The 23,944-nt window shown below is 36.1% G+C and overlaps 1 protein-coding gene across 6 annotated transcripts in view; it reads left to right on the top strand.

The window, feature by feature from the left end:
* Positions 1-15,271, top strand: part of PPP4R2 (protein phosphatase 4 regulatory subunit 2) — a 52,563-nt gene extending 37,292 nt beyond the window's left edge. For all 6 annotated transcript variants that reach the window (XM_040628547.1, XM_040628546.1, XM_040628544.1 and 3 more), the window contains 6 exons: positions 7,103-7,196; positions 8,766-8,803; positions 9,662-9,736; positions 9,955-10,098; positions 10,821-11,110; positions 11,364-15,271. In XM_040628547.1, coding sequence (XP_040484481.1) covers positions 8,772-8,803; positions 9,662-9,736; positions 9,955-10,098; positions 10,821-11,110; positions 11,364-11,683 — 861 coding nt within the window. In that variant the 5' untranslated portion in view covers positions 7,103-7,196; positions 8,766-8,771 and the 3' untranslated portion in view covers positions 11,684-15,271. The remainder of the gene's footprint in view (positions 1-7,102; positions 7,197-8,765; positions 8,804-9,661; positions 9,737-9,954; positions 10,099-10,820; positions 11,111-11,363) is intronic.
* Positions 15,272-23,944: the final 8,673 nt, after the last annotated feature.

Raw genomic sequence — 23,944 nt, 5'->3', positions numbered from 1 at the left:
ATCAGCACATTTATAGAGGTATCACTTCTGTTCGTCTATGTATTTGAAATGACTGCATTATTTTTTATTATACGAACAAGTTTGCATTGTTTCCATTGGTGGTGGGTGTTTATTTTTTGGCTATTATAAATAGTGCTTGTAGCATCCTTGTACATACCTTCTTGTGTTGATGAATGTCACACATTGAATGTATGTGTAGATTGCTTTTAATTTGTAGAAATAGAATTGTTACACACAGTGTGCGCATGCTTAAAATTTCTGTTGAACTGCCAAGTTGACCTTGCAAAATGTGTATCATTTTGTGTGTATATAAGTGCAGATATTGTAATTCTTTAATATTTTGTGTGTCTTTGACTGCAAGTGAAATTGGACATTTTATCAAGTGCTTATTGGCTCTTACACATGGTGGTTTCATACCCTTTCTTGTTTCATATTTTGGGGTGATTTTCTTATTGGTTAGTTTATTGTTTTGTTTTTGCTTTTAATTAGTAAAAAGCTCTGTTATTAAATGCTTCACAGTATTTAGTCCTGAAAAAGATTATCCCTTTTCTAAAATTATTGTAGTATATTGTCAGCATTTAAATTTTCCCTCTTGAAGTGGAAATTGTCCATTCACTTGTTGGCTTGAGTTTTTGAACTGTAAGAATCTGGAAAACAGGGTTAACTGTCTTTTCCAAACAAGGCCTACAACAGTGAATGCCTGAACAGTAGGTTTTCAAACAAGTACTGAATAAATAAATGAAAGGGAATAAGAGCATGTTTTTATATTTATATTTTATTTCCAGTAGTTCATTCCTACTAGTACACAAAGAGGGACTTCAAGGGGTAGAAAGAATGTAATTTACATTGCGAGTAGTTTTTTAAAATATACTGATACATCCTCTAAATTGCTGACATTGAAGAATAATGAATATAAATTAACTGTGTGTCTTTGCTTCTCCTTTGTCAATGTTGTTAAGCCTAAGACCTTTCTAAAATAAGCAGTAAATTTCAGTTACTGTGGGCGGTTGACTAAAGTAGTGTGGCTATGTATTTATGAGCAGGTCTGGAAAAAGTACATAACCATTTGATACCTAAAAATCTTTTTAATTGTCACATCCTCTTTCTAAGGCAGGTATAGTTGGTTACAACTGAAGGGCGCTTTTCATCTTTTGGCATGATAGTCTTTCTGAATATTGAATTTCTTCTCTAAAGTTACTTTAACGTACATGATTGACCAGATTTTTCTTACTCCTAAAAACTTTCACATTGTTTTGTATGTGTGTTGCACACACACAGATACCAAATTTCTGCACCTGACAGTGTGCCTCTTAATACTTTTTTAAAAGGTCGTATATGAGATTTTTATACTCTTAAATCTGGATCATAAATTTAAAGCATAATCCTTTTTTGATTTTGTATTGTTTGCTTTGCAGTTAATTTGAGATTATTCAGGGATGAGAGAATAGGTTCTAGCTTTTTGTTACTTTGTTCTCTTACTTCCTTTGACCTATTTTATTGCTGCTTCCTGAATTCTCTTCAGTTGGTTGGGAAAAAGAGTTTTTGTGTCAGTATTTGTTGAGCATATTAAATCTTTTAGCTAAATGTGTTTATTTCTGTTTTCTTCTCTCTCTTTCACTTAGCATAACTAGTTGAGAATTGGAATTATTTAGTAGCCTTCCCTCCTCGTTTTACCCCTGCCTTGTCTTGTCCTTTGGTCATTTGGTTTGATTTGATGTTCTAATAAAATGTTTTAAATTGAAAGGTAGGATATAGCAGAAGTTTAATTTTTTCTTGACATTTTTGATTTGATGCCAGGACAGTGACAATTCAGACTACTATAGGCACTACAAAAGATGATTAACTTGATTGAAAGTGTTGACAGTTGCTACACATTTATTTTGGGATGGGGAATGGCACAGTTAGTTTACAAATTACTTAGCATTATTTAAAGAGGCTGATTCATTTTCTTAATTGTTTGTACTTGTCATTTTATATTGGTGTTTTCAGTAAATCTTAATTTCTGACATTTGATTTGAGGTAGAAAATACATATATAAGAATATCTAACTATGTGTATATTTATACAAATCTAAAACCTGAGTACAGATAGAGCATATTGCATAGATAATTAAGATAAAGATAGATAATATCTCATGATTCCAGTGATATTTCTGATTTTTGTAGGACTTAAGAGTAAACAAAACTGAACCTGTTCAACCTTGGATAATTGAGATAGATATATAGATATTTTTTATTTATTTTATATTCTTGGTGATAACTGAGATACATTTAAGCTAGTTTTTACCTGAATAGTTCAAGTCGGATTTAAGTAATTCTGTTAACTAAGGCATAGTATAAATGTAGCTGTTCATAGAAAATAAGGACATAAGAGAAATGACATCTTTATGCATAAAACTTAAGTGAGCTGTCTATTTTAACATTTTTCATAACATGTCTGATTTTATGGTTCTTAGTTTTTATTTTATTTTTATTTATTTTTTTAAATCAAGAGAAAACACTTTTTTTTTTTTAAAGATTTTATTTATTTACTTGACAGAGAGACAGCCAGCGAGAGAGGGAACACGAGCAGGGGGAGCGGGAGAGGAAGAGGCAGGCTCCCAGCGGAGGAGCCCGATGTGGGGCTCGATCCCAGAGTTCCGGGATCATGCCCTGAGCCGAAGGCAGACGCTTAACGACTGAGCCACCCAGGCACCCCTCTCTTAGTTTTTAGACTCAGATGGTCTCTGTGTTATATTTTATATTCCTTTATTTTTTTTTCATGAGGAAAGTGGCTTGTGTTACAAAGGAGTAATCAATTATCTGATTTTTATCTTAGATTTCTGAATTAAATGCATTTTCCTTTTCTGAATGTCTTCTTTCCAACTGAATACCTTGTATACATTCAGAATATTTGTACATCTTGATGAAACATTTAAATAGACTAAGATAAATTTTAGTCAAACTGTAATTTCGCAGTTTAAAATATAAGATTGGAAATTCTTCCTTTAGGTGTTGGCCTTATTGTTTAAAATTTCTTTCTGTTAAAAATAGCATTGAAGTGCTAATTCATGCTTAGATGTCTTTCTCTGATGTTCAGCCCCTTTCCTGTTATTTGAATTCTCATAGCCTTCAGGTATGTAAGACTTAACGAGTATTAAGGGCTTGGGTGTGGAAAGGGGGAGAGAGAATCTCAAGCAGGCTCCACACCTAATGGGGAGCCTGATCCAGGGCTCTGTCTCACAACCCTGAGATCATGACCTGAGCTGAAATCAAGAATCGATGCTTAACTGACTGTGCCACCCAGGTGCCCTGATACTTTTTTTAAATTCAGTGAATGGGTACACATTGCAGTCAAATTCAGATATACTCTATAATTAATGTAAAATGTGTTAGTTGCTCTCCTTCGAATTAAAATGAGTATTTTAAAAGACAGAGATAAACTTTTGGTTTTGTTCCTCTGTAGTTGGTCTGTGGAGTGTTTGTAAACAGCTTTCTACAGCCTCCATTAATTAGTGGGTGAGATCAGGATGATGATAGGAACTAAGATTTAATGAACATCTTATAAAATATTTCAGGCACTTTCACGTGGTTTATATACATTATATTTTATTTAGTCTTAATGATAATCAGTAGTGAGAAGTATACTTTCAGAATCCCTGTTTCCTAGATGTGAACATGAAACTTTGTGATAAATTCAACTTGGACACAGTCTCTCAGTGGGCTAGCAAGTATACCTTTTTAACGACACTACCTTATAATTTGTACATCAGAGGTAGACTGGACATCAGTGTTCTGTTGTGTTTCTGAGTAAATACCATTTGAAAGGACCAGTCACTTTTGGATCCTTAATGTAGGTTTTTTCCCCCCCAACTTTAATTGGATTTTGTAGACACACTTTTTTTTTTTTTAAAGTTGAAAATGCTAGCTAGTCATGTTCCTTTTAAAAGCGCCCCCCTACCTGCCCAGTTCCTTATGTAATCTTAGTTTTTATCTCAGGGTGGCAGGCAAATAGGTATTATATTGCAGAGTAAACTGAATATATTCTATTTGAAATAACCCCGGATATTTTTCTGTTAAGTTACTTATTTTACAGTGTACAGTTCCAATGAACATCCTTACCCCATTTCTCCACATTTAGGGACTCTGGTTCAGATTTTTCATTGTGTGCATTTTTCCTTTTTTTCTTTTTAGCACATAGGGTCTTAATTTAGTTAGTGATTTTTACTGGAGAAAGTTTTAATATTTTCAGGAGTTAGAATAAACTTTTGTATGCTATGTCTAAAGACTGACAGAGAGCAAACCTGGCATATAGTTTTTGTACCATCCATTCATTTTGGAATTGTTTATCTGGTTTATTCTTATACCTCCTTTTAAAGATCTTAGATTAAATGTTCCAGGTTCAGGCTTGCTTCCTTGGCATACAGTTTATTGTGTCTTGATAACATTGTGTACAAAATTTTATTAACATTTATTGTAGCTATTTACATGCTCTGATTTCTAGCTTGTGGTAGACTTTGATATTTACCTAAAAGGTTAAAAAGTACAACTGTGTAAAGGGACCTTCAGTGCAATTGTTAGGGTCATATTAATGTTTCCAAAGGATACTTTTATTTACAAGTAATACTTGTATTTTAGCCTGCATACGCAAGGGGGTGGGTATTATATGACATTTTAGTGCCATCTGTTGGACACTTCGTAAAATACCTCAAAAGTTCCTGAAAGTGTCTTTAAGGAGTAAACAGATTTTACCATAGGCTTTTATTGCTAACAGTGCTGTGCAGACATAATACATTTTCCCCCTAAAGACAGTATTATTTACCAACACGTGCATTGTTAATAATTGGCTACACTTTTACTTATCTTCCTGAAGAAAATTAGCCAAAACATGTAAACATTATTAAACAGAAAGTTTAAAGATACTTATGTTTTAAAGCTGTTTTTAACTTAAGGGAAAATACTGGTTTTTGGTATTTGAAAGAAATTTAGTTGGAGGAAAAGACATAGATAATATCTGTTGAAGTATTTGTCAGTTAAGTATTATTTGAATATTGTTAACACTGGGTGCTATTTTGCTTATTTTTGAATAATTATACACTTTTAATTGTAGTATCACTATGAGTTAGTTAATGAGGGAATAGCATAGGTGGAGTTTGTGTGATTGAGGTTTGGAAAGTAGTGAACTTGTAGAAGGGGCAGAGGTGCAGGTATACCATTAATACTCAGAAATCAAGGTGGTACTGCATTTCAGATGTATATGTGTACACATAACTTGTATATTGAACCTAATATAAAGGAGGAGATCCTTCCCTTCAGCTTTCAATCAAATCTGAGTTTTCAATTTGTAAACTCATGTTGTTTATTATGTACGTAGCTTGGGAAAATATTTTCCTAAATTTTTTAATGCAGTTAACAGTTTTGTGTATTAGCTATAGGTTTTCCCTTAGTGGTATCTTTATAGGAATGAATAGAACAGTAAGCTGTTTCATTATTAGTAATGTTGGTGTGCAAAACTAAGATTCTTAGTTTTGACTTGTGTGTGTACTCCACTTTGACCATATTTTCAAAAGGAAGAAACCATATGCTTTCTCAGAAACCCAAAGGACTTTCCTTTAGCAGTTATGGTGAGCATCAGAGTTCTGTAATTTCTAGTTGCTTCTGAGTATTTGTGATATGAGACACACATTCTGTCTTTTAGTTAGCACTCAGTCTTTTGTTGACCGAGAGATAGTTTTGTGATTTTTAGGTTTTGATGCTACTTGAGAAAAGGTTTATTCTTGGCCTCTCACAAGTAAAATGTTTATTTTTGTATGAATAACGTACACTTTATACCTTTTCAAAATTTGTTATAAACCTGACACTGACTTTTTGTAAGAACATAAGAATAATATTGATGCAAAGAATATAAGAACTTAAATATAGTCTGTCCCATTAGAAAATAAACAAGATTTTAAGTAGGAATAATGGAGAGGAGGACAAGGGATTTGAAGTTAGAGACACTGGGTTTGAGTCTTGGCACTATTATGCACTAGTGGCTTTCCTTTGTGGGAGAGTATTGTGTCAAAATGCCTATACATAGTAAAGAACTTTGTGAATATTAACTCTTAATTTGAGGTTTTGTAATTCTCTTTATAAGGAAAATAAATAGATTTGAATGGCATATAATGAAGTCTGAAGTTTATGTTTATACTTTTTAGCTGTGTTTGTCCTATCAAATGCTTTTATGTTTGCTGTTCAGACTGTAATTGTGAGGAATGCTAATAGTGTGTGAGATAAATTATTTTTAATATTTATAAATGATTTTAGTTCCAACTTATATCAGTTTTGTATTTGGTATGATCAGTTGAAAATTTGATTATGGTAAGGCACTTATCAAAATATTGATTGTGTTTGTGTGTATTTTATATCTGATGAAACATAGATTGTATGTAAAACTGACTATGGAGCAGAACCCCCCCCTTTTTTTTTAAGATTTTCTTTATTTGAGAGAGAGAACATGAAAGGGGGGAGGGTTTAGAGGGAGAGGCAAACTCCCCGCTGAGCAGGCAGCCCAATCTGGGGCTTGATCCCAGGACTTCTGGATCATGACTTGAGCCGAAGGCAGATGCTTACCCGACTGAGCCACCCAGGTGCCCTTGGAGCAGAACCCTATTTATAATACTTTTTCATTGAAATCATTTGCCTTGTTCTGTCTGATAACAAAGCATTTGTAGTTTTATTTGGAGACACTGTAAAGAAATCTTTGTGTGCAAAGGAATCCTTGAGAAGTTCCTGTATTTAATAAACTGTAATTTGATTATTATTTGTGTTGCCTCTCTTGTAAACTTTAAATAATCATACTCAGAATGTTAAAATATATTTCTCCATTAGTTTTGAAACTTAAAATTTTGTGTTCTTTTTTAAATTGCTTTTTAAGGCAAGGGATTTTCTTGTTAAAAAGACAGGTATGCTTATTGTCTTGCCTATTTTTTAAGTCACTCATCTATTCATCCCCCTGTGGTAGCATTTTCTTTTGTTGCTTAATACATGGGTGACTAGATAAATCTTTAAATAGCAAGAGTGAAATGTTTCTAATTCTCTTGGTAATTAATGACCTCAAACTATAAAATTATATTCTTTTGCAGTATCCCTTTTACTATTCAGCGACTATGTGAATTGCTAACAGATCCAAGGAGAAACTATACAGGAACAGACAAATTTCTCAGAGGCGTAGAGAAGGTATTTATTTTATCATTGGGATTATATTAAACTTTAATCTATTTCAGAAGAGAGCACTGAGTAAGTTCTGTTTCAGGCACCTTTTCTTCGAATAGGTTTCCTGAAACCTACCTGAAGTTTTTCCAGATTCTTTTCCTAATTTGGGAAAAACTAAGTTTTGGAGTGAGATTTAATAGGAGGAGCACAGAGAGAGGACTTGTGATCAGTTAAGTTTGGGGAAAGCAGCTTACAGTATCTTCAAAATTCCTAGTATACATTAACATTAAAGGCTCTGCAAAGTTCTGGAATTGATATTTTGAACTTCAGTTGTGTTTTGCACACTTGTTTACCCATGGAATTCATTTTGGGATTTCAGAAGTGCACAACTTTGGAAAATCTGATAGAAAAATTTAACTTAGATATTGAGAAAGATGTAGATCAGAGTTAAGAATGAAGAAAGCATTGGTGTTTTTTGTGGGTAAGGGATGTTGTAAGGGAAGGGGATTTTGGATCCAGTAAACAATGTGATGAACAAAGACATCAAGGTGTTTGAGGGAATGAAAAGTAGGAAATTGACTTGTTTAGAGTGAAGAACCAGTGAAGGAGCCCTGTGGGAACCAAGATTGATTGGACCAGTAGGTTGCTAATTCCCTCTCTGATCCTAAAACGTAGTCCAATGTTCATTTTATGGTTCTAATTCAAATTCAGTTTATTCTACCTTGGAGCAGGACTAAGCCCATTACTTAGTGTTTACAGTAGATCTTAGAGCCTTACTGGATTAATTTGTTTTGTTGAGCTTCCAGGCCCTTGATTTAATAAGATTCCTGAAGGGCAGGAAACTGAGGTGATTCTTCAGTACTTATTTTCAGCTTATTGGACTTTTAATAATTAGATTTTGACAATCTTTGAATGAAGAGGCAGTCAGAGTAGTCGTACCAGGAGTGGCCCTGTCACCAAATCAGAACTGCAGTGTTTCATACTTGGGTGACCATGGACCAGTTACCTAACCCAAGTCTCATTTTCTGATCTGTGAAGTATGGATAATAAGAGGGCTGTGGAGGGGATCAAATGAAAAACACTTTGGCTCATACTACACTTTTAATGAATCTTGACTATTAGTAAAGTCAGTATTACTGGGAAGATTATATTAAAAAGGTCTGAAGCTCTTTTTGTGTGTGTATGATGCTACTGCACATCAGACCTTTGATTGGATACTGCTTTTTAATTAAATTCATTATACATGGCCTAAATAGTTCAATCTCTAAGTATCTTGACATGATTTCGATCTAAAATAAGAGTGTGATTCCACTGGATTACATTTGATATATGATGTCAGGGCTCCAAAGTAGCTAGAGTAGAGTTAAAATAATACTGGCAGAAGGAGCAAATGGTTTAGTAGGTTGTTAGGTTTAGCCTGTTATTGTTTAGTTTCTGTTGTTTGATTAAAAGTTTTCTACAATTTTATTAGTAAAATTGGAGTAGATAGGAACTTAATCTGCCAGGGTGATTTTGAGAGCTTAAAAACAAATGATTAAACTTAATGTTGTAGTGCTTTTCCTCCTATTAAAGCATCAATTTTTGTTATTGCAGAATGTGATGGTTGTTAGCTGCGTTTATCCTTCTTCAGAGTAAGTATAGAGATTTTTGTATTTCTGTATATACTGATTATATCATTTCTAATACATTAGTCTTTAAATTAGGTTACATTTATTTTACATGGAATGAAGCAGGATGACATTTATAAATACTGTGAACCTACCACCCAGTCCCTCAAGTAAAATATTACCAATGATATTATCTATATTTTTCTAGTAAAGAGGTTTGTATCAAAGTGATTGGTGATTTACTGTAATCTTAAAGATTTGTGGATTTATGTACTGTCATCGTACTCAGGGCCCTGAGATCCCATCCTAGATACCTTACCATGGCGTCTCTGGGGCATAACTCCTAGGTTTGGAATAGTTCTTTGATGACTTTCCTCCTCATGATGGAAAAGTATTTCCAGTTGTCAAGATTTATATAGCAAATTAATGTGTTGGTTTAAGACACAGCCCTTGGCACTATTGATGTTTTGTTATGAGTGGTTATCCTGGGAATTAAAGCAAGTTTAGTGCTGTCCCTGGCTTCTACCTACTGGATGCCAGTAATGTCCCTCTTTCCCTGAAAAATGTCTTCAGACATTGCCAAGAGTCCCCTGGGACTGTGGGCTCCATGAAGGGGAGTTGAGAGGAGATTGTTGTCTCCTGTTAAGAAACACTGGATTTATAAAATGTGATTTCATAGACAATAACAGTTTGTTTTTAGAACTCTCACAAGAATATACCTGCGTTAAATGAGATATTAAGGTAATCCCATACTTCTATTTCTCACAGAAGTCTGTTTGGTTCTGTGACTATGAGATCGTGCAAAAGATCTTTTAGACTATGGCTCTTATCAGAATTAAAGAACTAAGCAATCTATAATAGTGTTTTTTTCTTTTCTCATAGAAAAAACAATTCCAGTAGTTTAAATCGAATGAATGGTGTTATGTTTCCTGGAAATTCACCAAGTTATACTGAACGGTGAGATTGATTGCATTTTTCTAATTTTGAGAAGCACGTTCAATATACTTTCTTAAATAAAGTTGGGCATTTTATGGAAGATATAGGATACACTAAACAATTAATTTGGTAACCCTAAAATCAAAGTAAATACTTCTATGATGTGTTCACATAAGCAAACCTTGGGAGGGTGACTTCTTACCAAAACGGGAAAATGATGTTCATTTATCTTACCCTAGGTCTAATATAAATGGGCCTGGGGCACCCAGGCCACTTAATCGACCAAAGGTTTCTTTGTCAGTCCCCATGACAACAAATGGCTTGCCTGAGAGCACAGACAGCAAAGAGTCAAACTTACAGCAAAATGAGGACAAAAATCACAGGTTTGTATGTGATTTGTATTTAAAAACAAAGTTTTCAAAATAGGTTGACATTTATCCATTATTTTCAGCACTCATTTTTACTATATACTGTTGTTTCGAAGAGCACAGCAAGTAAAGTTTTAGTGTGGTTTATGGCCTCTGGACATTTCAGCATTAGCACATGATGAAGATGGTCATACGGGAGGCTTAAAACTGCTGATTTGGGGAGATCCTATTTACAGTAGGATATTCATAAAGTAAAGTGGTTATGGTTATGTTTTCTATTTCTTGTTTTTGAAAGTAACCTGAAAAGAGAAAAGATTTGTAAATGAGTTGGAAATTTTGTGAGTTATTTCTCATTGTAGATCGTTAAAGGAAACCTTTTATTTATCTCCTATCTCAAATTTTCTGCATCACATTAAGAGAAAGCAGACTAAACGAGTAAGAGGTCTTAATGAGTACATCCATTTGGAAGACTTGTAGTTCTCTTATGGGAAGACGTTTAACTTACTGGAGAACTGAACAGAAATGTCATATAACTTGTTGACTAGTTCTAGTGGGAAATATTCATGACACAGTTTAGGTTCCCTTGAAATTATTCTCTTGTGTTTTTCTTTGCCCAGATGTTATAATTTAACTTTGACACTGAAATACAATTTTAAAAATTATTAGACCTTAAAAATGAGAATGTGGAAGATGAAGAAAACAGTCTTATTAATGACACTTTAAAAAAACATTTACAGTGACTCTTCGACATCTGAGTCAGAAGGTTCCTCAGTGAGCCCTATAAAAAATAAACATCCAGATGAAGATGCTGTGGAGGCCGAGGGCCATGAGGTAAAAAGACTCAGGTTTGACAAAGAAAGTGAAGTCAGAGAGACAGCCAGCCAAACATCTTCCAGTGAAATTGCTTCGGTTATGGTAGAAGAAACAGAAGCATCGTCATCATCTCAGGATAAAGACAAGGAAAGTAGTTGTACCAGGCAGCACTGTACAGAAGAGGATGAAGAAGAGGATGAAGAGGAAGAAGAAGGTATTTAGAGACCATCTGTAAAAGGGTGGAGTAAGGAGATCCTCAAATTCTTGTACTTCATTTTGCGTGAAAGAATATAACATAATGGAACTCCTTATAATGCTGATGTTGGGCTTTTCTCCCACCTGTATGTAGTTGCTGCTGAGTTTCAGGGGATATGATTTGAACTGTAGAATATCAGAATTCATGAAACTTAACTGTGGAGGTATTTTGAAAATAAAATTTAACTACAACAACATTTGCTTATTTTTAGAGTCTTTTATGACATCAAGAGAAATGATCCCAGAAAGAAAAAATCAAGAAAAAGAATCTGATGATGCCTTAACTGTGAATGAAGAGACTTCTGAGGAAAATAATCAAATGGAGGAATCTGATCTGACTCAAGCTGAGAAAGATTTACATTCTGAAGGTAGTGAAAATACAGGCCCTGTAAGTAGTGGTTCTGATTGCCATGAGACAGAAGAATTAGTGGGATCCAACTCCAGTAAAACTGGAGCGATTCTCTCAGAGTCATCCATGGAAAATGACGATGAAACCACAGAAGTCACAGATGAACCAATGGAACAAGACTAACTGTTCAGAAACATGTAGATGCAGTATTTTACATACAGTTCTGGTTTTACACTGTATAAAACTTTTATGTAATAAAGTGGACCTTTAGTTTTACAAGAGAAGCAGGTTGTAAAATAAAGTACTTTATGGGATAAATCCTGAAAGAGTTGTACATGTAAGAACTGTGAATATCAGCTCCTCTGGGTCCTGCGTACCGCTGACTTTTTTTCGGTCTGGTCAAATCAGTGGTTTGTGTATAGATTTTTTTTTTTTTTTTTAAAGAATTAAAGTTTTTAAACTGGAAGGTAATAATTATAATTTTGAAAACCTTTTGGAGATTATCACATTTAGTTTATACATATGCAAGAAATCTTTTTGTCTTGTCTCTTTCTGACAACTCTAGCAGTTTTCATATTTTGGTCATAGTTTCAACATTTTAACATGTGAATTATAGGGTTTCATGCTGGTTTCCAGATTTTATTGTTTGACTATGTACAATGGAACTTTAAGTCATATATACATATATATATATATTATTCTAAGGGGGGAAATGTTATATTTTTCTGTTTCTATAAGAGATGAATACGGTGGATACTTTTTCTATTGGTAATGATTGAGTTCACCTCTTTCAGAAGATAGTTTTCAGTTTCTCTTCTGAGTAATTCAAATAAAATCTGGCCCTTGTGAAACCCTGGAAATAAGTCTGTTAAAATACCAGGTTAAACACATTCCAAGAGATCTGTTCAAACTAAAATTCTTTTGTATACTTCTGAGGTGCCTGAGAAAAAGACTTCATTATTTATGAGAAAATATGCTTTATCTTGGAAACTGTGTTCAAACATTAGCTTACTATTTTGTAGAATGCTGACATGAGACCATCTCAGAAGAACCCGGCAGGTTCCTTGACCTTTTGCTTGCTTTTCTGAACATTGTGAATATTACACATTTCTTTCTAAATTATTCTAGAGTATGCAAATGTCAATGGTATGAAACCCCACTGTACTGGAAGAATTAATATATTACTATAGTAATGTACTGGAGCTAAATGACTGAAGCTTTAGGGGTGCATAGAAACCACCATAATTTGTATGACATTTTGAAGTGAATTAAATATTTTTGAACATGCTTCTTCGACAGCCAGTGTTATATTTTTCAGATTAACACAAAGCACAATGATTACTCTAAACTCAATATTTTCAAATTCACATATTTAAAAGTCATGCAAGCTGCAACTTCCCTGTCAAAATTACTGGCTGCCAAATTTATACCTGTTTCTTCAGCTGTACCTTTTGATATTTAGAATTTTTAAATTTCTGTAAAGTAGATTTTGTAGAATGTAATGTGTTCACTGCCTTTGTGAAGCGGTATATAATTGTATAATTTCTGTGTGTAAACTGAATGCTTGGGCTTTCAATACAGTATTCATATAAAGCAATAAATATTAATGTTATGAAATATTCGAGTACATTTTTATCAAAATACAAAAGAATCCCTTTTTTAGTTTCAGATACCTGAAAATACACAGATGAACTTATAAAACTGATGCAAACAATTTCTGACACTGTATCATAATCTTTGGGGTGATGTGGGTGGCGACCACAACTTTTGCATTTTGACTACTTAAATTGCTATGAGAAAAATTACCAAAATGATTTGGCTCCGTTTATGTTGATAGGGTAAATATACTACTGACTGACTTGACTGTCAGGTTCACAGCAGCTAGATGATATATTTAAGAATATGTCTAGTAGTTGAAATAAAAACTGCATTTTGATTTACTGTACCTAGGAGGGGAGAAAAATCATACATTGTAAATTTTTAAAAATTTTTTTGCAAAAATGGTGAAGCCAATTTTAAATGTGACATTCATTTGTAGTGACCTATTGACCTATTATTTTGTTGAGGGATATTTTGCCAATGAGAACAGATTTTAAACATTTTAAGTTTAGAAATTTTGAAATTTTCTTTAGAATATTTATGAAATTATTGTCAATAAACGTATTCTTTAAGATCCTGTGACCTTTTGATATTTTTTGTTTTAATTGTGCCATGGACCATTTGTAAACAAATCAATTTACTTTTGTTGGTTATAAGTTGAAGATTAAGCGTCATGACTTTTGAGGTCTGTGGTTTTATTTGTAAACTTGCAATTGCTATTTTTGCAAGGGCAAATGTATTTCTTTATTAAATAAAGTACAATAATGGTGAATGTACCAAAATGCCATCACTTAACTCTATGAGAGATCTGCATTTTAATCTATAGTTTAATAGTTTTAATATTTATTAGATATTCATATGTTGATCATAGATCAAACTTGTTCCTGTTTATACAGATAATTGTAGAATGCTCATGGAATATCTCCTTTAGGGTAGGTGGAATACTTCTGTAGTTAAACTGGGAAACCTTGTTCAGCTGGTTTAAGATACTGATGCCCACTTGGAAGTAGATTTCCGCAAGTATGCATAGGTGCACTTACACAGACTTTGCTTGATGAGAATGTCAGTTCTAATAGTAACTGATTCAGATGTGAATTTTTTTAAAGGTTAATTTTAGGCACATTTTCTTAACACACATCAGCAAAGTCATTTAAAAGATCTAAATGAAGAAGCAAGACCTCAGTGATTAAAAATATTATTTTCTTTTATTTCCTTTTTTTTTTTTTTTTTTTGGCCTTGAGCAGTTTGTTTACCTGTTAGAATCTAGACTCTGAACCCAACATGTAAAAAGAACTTGAAATCTGATGAGGATACAGAATATATGTGTAATGTTTTTAGCACTTTCCCCTTTTAAAAAAGTGAAAATATTATCCTAGTACATTTTAAAAAAATACATCTTTTCAGTTCTGAAAATGTAGCAAAACAGAAATGAGTAGTGGAAAATGTCATATTTTAAATGTTGATCATTAGATAAATTTAATCCAATTAGGGTTTATTTTAACTACACCTTTCAGCAGTGTGGACAGAGCAGTGGAATTCCCTGTCAGAGAGCTATAATCCTTTGGCTTGGAAAGGCATCCCAGAAATCCTGCACCAGAAGGTGTAGTCTCTTAAAGCATGGAGGTTCAGAGTACTTTGTTTTGCGGTGTAGATAGGCATGTATTTATGCATTTTTGCATTTGTAAAATCAGTAATTTTTCAAATAATGTAAATGTAATATACTAGTTTACTTATAACGGTACTGGGCAGAATCTATAGCTGCTACAATGTTTGATTATGAGAAATGTAACGTGATAAGGATGAAAATGCAACTTGTAGAACCAAAGGAAATAAAAATTTTGGATAGTGTTTCAAATTGTCTTCTGAACAGGAGTTTCTTAATTACATTGGTTTTGATCAAATGAGGCTCAGTTCTCTCGAGATTTGTGCTAATCATAAAATGGATGAATGCAAAAAACACCTTGTAATTTTATGTGGAATTATTATAATTAGGTTTATTGGATTATTGGCCTAATAAGAATGCTAGTATGTATTGGTTAGGATACATCTAATATTTCACATTTAAAAAATAATCAGTACACTTTCTTCAGAATTTTCTTTTATTTCAATTTGGAGCCTAGATTACTTTGCCAAATGTATTATTTTCATAATGCAATAAAATATAAATTAGAAGAATATCTTCATGTGTGGAATTACTTTATTTGCCATAATAGTTCACACTTCCCTCCCAACTCCTCATCCCCAGTCACTTCAGATGGTTTAGGATCCATAAGCATTTCCTGTTCTATAAGGGAAAAAGCTTAATGCATGATTTTATTGTAGCTCTGTTTCTTAAGTGATAATGGTATTTCCGCATGGAGGGTGCCGCTGACTTGAATGGACAGCTCAAATCTGGTATCTGACAAAAATCCTGATTTACCTTATAAAAAAGTTCTCTTTTGGCATAATTTGGCACTAATTTGCATGCATGGATCCACAACATCTGTATTGGAGTCGTTTCAGAAAGGTCTCCTTCAGACAACTACATGATTAGAAGCGTAGAATTGCCCTAACTGGTGAGAATGGATTCCGTTTTCTGAAAATTCTGGGTTCTTCCTTCTTTTATATGTTGCGTAGTAGATGATAGTAACACTTGGGCTTTTGGATTCAGAAGACTACTAATTAGCATATGCCTGAATTTAAATATTTTTAAATTTCAGCTTCTTCCTATTTGGTCTCTAACTTATCTGCAGTCAGCTTTATTTGGTAAGCGGAATTGGTAGTACAGAGTTTTTGGGGTAATGATAAAAAGACTTGCACTAAATAGGATGACGATGCACCATCTCTGGCCACTTGCCTTTCTAGAATTTTATCTCCTATTTTATTCTAATGGTTTTAGAGCAACAGACTTTTTTCCCTCCCCAAAATTTGGCATTAGAGTTTGTGGTTTAGGATTTATACTTCCAGGCTTTTTCTTCAAAAGGCAGTGGGTTTTTTAACTAAAAGTAATGACACAGAAATGCCAGGAATTCCCTGTTTCCCAGTCTGCACACTCCACTGTTTTACTGATGTTTATACTTGCCTCGTGCTTGGCAAGTGGTTAACAGTTGAAATCAGGTGGGCTTTGTGGATGCTGTCTGCACAATCCATTTTGGGATTGCTAAATTTACTAATCCTACAATTACGTTCTGCCTACTTGAAGGGTTCTGAGTTCATCCTTGAAGATTTTCTTTGCTGCTAGGTTTATGGAGTTAAGAGCAACCCACACAGTTGGGTGCTCTTGACAGGAAATCCATGGGCAGTTGGACTGAATCACCAGGAAATAAGCATCCCTGTCACAGAAGAGTTAGGTCCGTAAGACAGCCTCCCCAGGCCTATAGAAAAGCACAACACATCTTCACCTGATAGTGGACAGGTGTTTCTCTAAGTTGGACATAGAGTCAAACCAGTCAAGTCTGCTTTAATGTGGTATGATGGGACTTGATACTTGCTTACTAATGCTTGCATCAAGAAATGCAGTTGAGTAGGCTTGCAAGTGTTAATGCTGCGTATTTTTTGCTGAAAATTTGAGTGTTAAATATGTGGCCGGTAATGGGCTATCTTCATTTTGGATATTTTTCTTTGCATTTCTTGTGATGCTGCAGCATGGAAGGGTAAGCTTAGTTGATGACTAACAATTGCCATGTGCATTTAGGAATGCACACAGTCTCCCACTTTTCAGCTTGTCTAGGTACCTAAATTTAAGTTGGGGGGCAACTTGTAGGAGTTGTGTATCTGGGGGGCTAAAAGAGTAGACTCAGTCCATTTCCTACGTTTTAGGAATTCAGTGACCTTTGGAGAACAGTAGGTCCAAGTTTTGAACTAAAGATGGTCTGTGACTTGAAGAGATGCACTAGAGACAGCAGGTTAGTGCAATTGTGGCTGTCTAGGAAAGCTGCTCAGATCTGGCCTTGAGAGATGAACAGGGAGGTAGCAGGGTGTGATGGGCAGAATAGAAGGGCATAGGAGTTGCAGTGATATGGGTTAAGTCTGGTTTGCCTTCCCCAGCTGGGGCACCTTGGGCAAGGTACAGTATTTTTTTGAGCCTTAGTGTCCTCATTTTTGAAGTTGGGAAATAATAGTGTCTACCTGGCAGGACTCTTTGGGCATTCAGTGTAATTATGGGAATGAAGCTGGATCTAGTTCAGGATCTGACTTTTTTTTTTTTTTTTAATTTTACTTATTTGAAAGAAAGCATGAGTTAGGGAAGGGGCAGAGGGAGACAGAGAATTCTCAGGCAGACTCTCTGCTGAGAGCAGGGTCTGACACGGGTCTCGATCCCAGGGCCTTGAGATAATGACCTGAGCCAAAACCAAGTCAGATGCTTAACCAACTGAGCCACCCAGGCACCTCTAAGCTGACGTTTCTTTTAAGGAGAAACGTGGAGAGGAAAATACGTATTGTTCCTGGGGAAGACAACAGTTGTTACCAGAATCAAGTTTGAGGTCTGGATCCTGGCCAATAACAGGATAATAGCAAGCACCGACCGGGCATGCGCTTTATGCCCCTCCTTATCCTCAGCACATGTCACCTCTTTTAAACTTCCCATCAACCCTGTGAGATGTGTAACATCCCCATTTTACAGACATTTGAGGTACAGGAAGGCAACTTGCCTTGGGACCCTTTGAAAGGGGAGGGTCAGAATGACAATAGGGCTCTTGACTCCAAAACCTGATGTTTTTTACTCTCCTCATGCTCAGGTCCTGTCTAGTCTTGGAAGGCTGTCAAATTAGAGTGAGGCCAGAAGAGAGGAAGCCATTCCAGGTACCCGAAGGTTCTCAGAGCCACTCAGCCCGCCCAAGTTCAGGTACAGCCAAGAGCTTGGCCAGCCACAAACCTGAGCCCTTGTTTTCACACCCCATTTACTTCACTGTCTAGCTTCAACTTATTCTTTCCATGACCCATGGTTTCCCAAGAAGACAATTATCAGTACATAATTTTTAAATACTATTTTAAAAATTTATCTTTAGAATTAGTAATGCACACCTGGCAAAAATTCAATAAAATAATATGCACTGGGTGGTTTTGCTTCCATATCCTCCCCCTTAATCTGATGGAAACGCTCTCAGTAGATTTGAATCCCAGCTCTGGCATTTGCTGGCCGTGTGATCACTAGCATATCTCTTAAGATGAGGATGAGGTCCCAACCTTAGGGCTTGACCATCGGAAGAAAGCCTGACTTGCTAGTGGTCTCCCCTGACTTCCTTTCCATAGTGAATGTGCACATTGCAGTGGGAGGCACCTTACCTTTCCTGCCCTATTTAATATATTTTTGTAATATGTCCGCATCAGTACCTACAGTCACCCAGTCATTTTAACAGCTGCATAGTATTTTAGTGCATAGATGAACCATACTTGATTTAACCAGCTTCCCTTTGAGAGACCTCACGAATTTTGATTTGTGGCCACCGTTCACTCAGTTCAAGCAGTTTGACACGGGGACATATGAAATCAGCCTCTCCTCTCTTCCCTCCACCCTGGGAAGAAACAACAAACAAGTTATTGAACTTTATTCCTTAAAAAATTAGTAATGTGGGAAATAGATTCCTTGACCCCTGGGATGTGGTGGAAGAGAGGATGGGGAATTTTCTGTTAGGCAAACCACATGCTGTATTTCCAGCTGTCTAAAATAGTGAGAGACACTGTTACTTTATGTGAAGTAGGAAAATAAGTCGCCCATTGAAATCTGACAAATGCTTAGTGATATATTCCTGCGTCAAACACGGGTGGTCACAACAGTCTCTCCTGGCTTGCCAATTTCATCTCTCTGATGAATTTTGTAATCTCTCCATTGTTTGCACTGCTTGGGTTCTGCTGGGCAGCCTGCAAGGAAGCAAAACAGCTTCGTCTCTTTGTGGGTGTTTTCATTTCCTAGGCTCTTGGTTGTTACTTGGCAAGAAAGTATGGAATTTGTCATTCCCACAATGACAAGTACTTGTCTTACTAATTGTTCTAATTTACTAATTACTTGCTGTTCTATTGTTGTGACTTTCCTGACATGGTAACATTTGGTTTTTTGAAGGACATGGTAACTTTTTGTCTTAATGCAGAATCACAATGTAAAGTCTTTTAAAGATATTTCCAGTGGCAATTAATTTCAACCCATATCGTTGTACCAGCAATGCACATAGCTCGATTGGAGTGACAACAGTAGGAACAGTGATGGCCACTTTGCATATGCTCTCTCAATGGCCACTGCCACAACCTCTGCTGACCCACGGCTCTTGAGAGGTTCATCCAGAGCTCTGAGAAGAGAAGAGCATGCTGGAATCAACCATCTGAGAAACAGCCATCCATCAACCCAGCCAGCGATCTCCTGCTTGTTGGTTCATCCGTATGTGTTTATTAAGAGACTGCTTCTGAGCCTGGGCCTGGGGGCACAGCGATTAAGACAGAGAAACAAGGTAAGTGGAAATATATGTAAGATCAATATTATTAGCCATATCATATGAACTTTAGAATTAGCTTGTGTGATTCCAGAGAAATGATCTGTTGGTACTTTGATCATAATACTGTTGGTACTTTGATCATAATACATTTTAAAATTAACTGTGGAATGATGGGCATCTTTGTGATGTTGAATCTTTCCAATTAAGAACATGGTGTATGGGGACCCCTGGGTGGCTTAGTTGGTTAAGCATCTGCCTTCGGCTCAGGTCATGATCCCAGGGTCCTGGAATCAAGTCCATCGGGCTCCTTGCTCAGCAGGGGGCCTGCTTCTCCCTCTTCCTCTGCTGCTCCCCCTGCTTGTGCTCTCTCTCTCTCTTTGTCGAATAAATAAAATCTTAACAAACAAACAAACAAACAAATAGGATGTAGGGCTGGTAAATGAATTCAGTAAAGTCACAGGATACAAAATCAGTATGTTGCAGGCAACAGAAGTATGTTGCATTCCTATACACTAATAAACAACAAAAAGTGCAATTAAGAAAATAATCCATTTACAATTGCACTACAAACAATGAAATATCTAGGAATAAACTTAACCAAAGAGGTGTATTCTGAAAACTATAAAACACTGATGAAAGAAATTCAAGATGCTGCAAAGAAATGGAAAGACATTTCATACTCCTGGTTTGGAAGAACAAATATTGTTAAAATATCTATACTACTCAAAACAATCTACACATTTAATGCAATCCCTATTAAAATACCAACAGCGTGTTTCACAGAACTAGAACAAACAATTCTAAAATTTGTATGGAACCACAAAAGACCTTGAATAGCCAAAGCAACCTTGAAAAGGAAAAAACTGGATGCATCACAATCTCAGATTTCGAGTTATATCACAAAGAGGTAGTAATTAAAACAGTATGGTACCGGCATACAAACAGACACTTAGATCAGTGGAATAGAATAGAAAACCCAGAAATAAACCCATGATTATATGATCAAAAATCTTCAACAAAAGAGAATGAATATCCAGTGGGAAAAAGACAGTCTCTTCAACAAACGGTATTCGGAAAACTGGACAGCAACATGCAAAAGAATGAAACTGGACCACTTTCATTTACCATATGCAAAAATAAACTCAAAATGGATTAAAGACCTAAATGTGACACCTGAAACCATAAAAACCCCTGAAAAGAGCACAGTCAGTAATTTTTCTGACATCAGCTGTAGCAACATTTTTCTAGATATGTCTCCCGAGGCAAGGGAAACAAAAGCAAAAATAAACTATTGGGACTACATCAGAATTACACTTGATCTTAGCCAAAAGGCCGAGAAGCGATGGGACTACATCAGAATTAAAAGCTTCTGCCCAGTGAAGGAAATAATCAACAAAACTAAAAGGCAGCCTATGGAATGGGAGAAGATATTTGCAAATGACATCTGATAAAGGGTTAATATCCAAAATATATAAAGAACTGATACAACTCAGTACCCCAAAACCAAATAATTCAATTAAAAATGGGCAGAAGGTATGAACAGTCATTTCTCCAAAGAAGACATCCAGATGGCCAACAGACACCTGAAAAGATGTCAACATCACTCATCATCAGGGACATGCAAATCAAAACTACAATGAGAGATCACCTCACACTTGTCAGAATGGCTAACATCAAAAACACAAGAAGCAACAAATGTTGGTGAGGATGTGGAGAAAATGGACCTTCAGGCACTGCTGGTAGGAATGCAAATTGGTGCAGCCACCGTGGAAAACAGTATGGAGGTTCCTCAAATATTAAAAGTAGAACTACCATATGATTCAGGAATCGCACTACTGTATATTTACTCCCACAGTACAAAAACACTAACCCAAAGGGATACATACACCCCTATGTTTCTGGTAGCATTTTAACAGCCAAGCTATGAAGCAGCCCAAGTGTCTATCAGTAGATGAATGGATAAAGAAGATGTGGTGTATATATATATATATATATATATTATATTTTATATAAATATAAAATATTTACATTTATAAAACTATAAAATATTATATTATATATATAATGGAATATTACTCAGCCATAAAAAAGAATGGAATCTTGCCATTTGCAATGACATGGATGGATCTAGAGGGTATAATGCTAAGTGAAATAAGTCAGAGAAAGACAAATATCATATGCTTTCACTCATATGTAGCATTTAAGAAACAAATGAGCAAATAAAAAAAAAAGTGACAAACCAAGAAACAGACTCTTAACTATAGACAATGAACTGATGGTTACCAGTGGGAGGTGGGTGGGGGGATGGGGGAAATAGATGATGGGGATAAAAGAGTACACTTATCGTGATGAAAAAGAAAATAAAACGATTTAAAAAAACACACATGGTGCATCTTTCTAAGTTTACTCTTATGACTTGAAAGAATCTTTTAATTCCTTCATGTAGGTTTGCGCGTTTTTCTTGTTAAGTTTGCTCCTGAATGTATTATCTATTTTATTTTTCTAACTCAAGGGTGGGCCAGCTACAGGCCCACTGCCTGTCCTTGTGTGACCCAGGAGGTAAAAATAGTTTTTTACATTTTTAATGGTTAAAAAAAATTAAAAAGAACAATAGTGTGTAAAACATGAAAAATGATTTGAAATGCAGTGTCTGTAATAAGGTTTTCCTGGAATGCAGCTGCTCCCATCCGTTTTCTGTATTTTCTACAGCTCCTTTCCCACCACGAAGGCAGAGGGGAGTAGCTGCGACAAAGACCATCTGGCCCACAAAGCCTGAAGTATTTACGATTTGACTCACTGCAGAGAGTCTGCGAACTTCTGTCTTAGGGGTCGTTTTATTTTTTTTAAAGATTTATTTTATTTTATTTTAAAGATTATTTATTCATTCAACAGAGATAGAGACAGCCGGCAAGAGAGGGAACACAAGCAGGGGGAGTGGGAGAGGAAGAAGCAGGCTCATAGCAGAGGAGCCTGATGCGGGGCTCGATCCCAGAACGCCGGGATCATGCCCTGAGCCGAAGGCAGACGCCCAACCGCTGTGCCACCCAGGCGCCCCTAAAGATTTATTTATTTTAGAGAGAACAGGCAAGGGTCAGGGAAGACCAGAGGGAGAGAGAGAGAGTCCCAAGCAGACTGCACTGAGCGCAGACCTGGACTTGGGGCTTGACCTCTTGACCCTGAGAGATCATGACCTGAGACAAAATCGAGTCTGAGGCTCAGCCAACTGAGCCCCCAGGCGCCGCCCAGTCGTCGTCGTTTTAACGCATACGACTTCCTCTGAATGTGTATCCCTCGAGTAGCCTGGTCCTACATGTAAGCCAACTCAGAACTTCACCGAGGTTGAGGGAAAATTAGCAGGAAGACTGTCATTAAGGGCTGCTACCAATAACTGAAACATCTAGAATTGACCCAGTGGAGAAGAAAATAATAATAAAAAATAGATAATATATACATAATACAATAATTATAATACCTATAATACCATTAAAAAAGATTTAAAGTCTGTTTCCTCTTCCAGGTGATGTGTGCTTTTTCCCATTAAATGGGATAATTTTTTTTGAAAGGTATAGAATCTTCTTTGGGGAAAGACAGGAAAGAGACTGTCCAGCCAGGTAGCCTCCTTTTCAGAAGAAAAATGACAACCGCCCCCTCGGAACTACCACTCTGTCACGCTGTGCGTTGTCAGCTGCGGCCCTGTGGAGGTCGAGCCAGCAGCCAGAGGCTTGACGTCAGGGGTTGCCTAGCAGTGAGGACCAGCTGTGTCTTTGGTTTCTGTCAAGACTCCTCCCAATCTGCCATTTCCTTGCAGAGGCGTTCGGATACTGGCTGCTCACGGGTCCTGTCCATCCCAAAAACATCTCCCCTCATCCCACTTCCGCTCCTACTTCTCATTCAGGAGTGGAACCTGGGTCCCAACCTGGTTTCTATTAATAGAATATTAATGACGATCTGGAGCAGAAACAGATGCCTAATGATACACACCTGCACTGATGACACCTTGTAAAAGTCTGTCAAAAGACTTAATTCCACTAGAATGAGTTCCGTGGTCATGGATAGGAATGTGGCAGAAAAAAATGGTTTGCGTTGAGGCTCTGAAAGCCCTAGTAGGCCCTTCAGGTACCTGCATGTTCTCATCTCTCACTGCAGACATGTGGGGCAGCCATTCCTCACGCTGTTCCCAGGACTGGGTTGTGCAGAAATGGACAATGTGGAGAATTTTTCATATAATTCAATGGATGCAACGAATAGAACACGTTATGCTGAGACCGTTCTTCATGCTTTGCAGTGTTACACTTTTTAGAAAACGCTGGTGGAGGGGAGAGCTGCTGGTGTGTTTGGGTCTATTTGGTAAGACACTGCAAACTCTTGGTTGGGCCCCTGGGCCGATGATTGATCACTATCCCAAAGCTGTGATCGTTTACTTTCCTCTTGTGCGCCT

This window comes from Ursus maritimus, unplaced genomic scaffold, assembly GCF_017311325.1.
Source record: "Ursus maritimus isolate PB19 unplaced genomic scaffold, ASM1731132v1 scaffold_14, whole genome shotgun sequence".
Lineage (NCBI taxonomy): Eukaryota > Metazoa > Chordata > Mammalia > Carnivora > Ursidae > Ursus > Ursus maritimus.
This window is presented reverse-complemented; position numbering and strand designations above follow the sequence as displayed.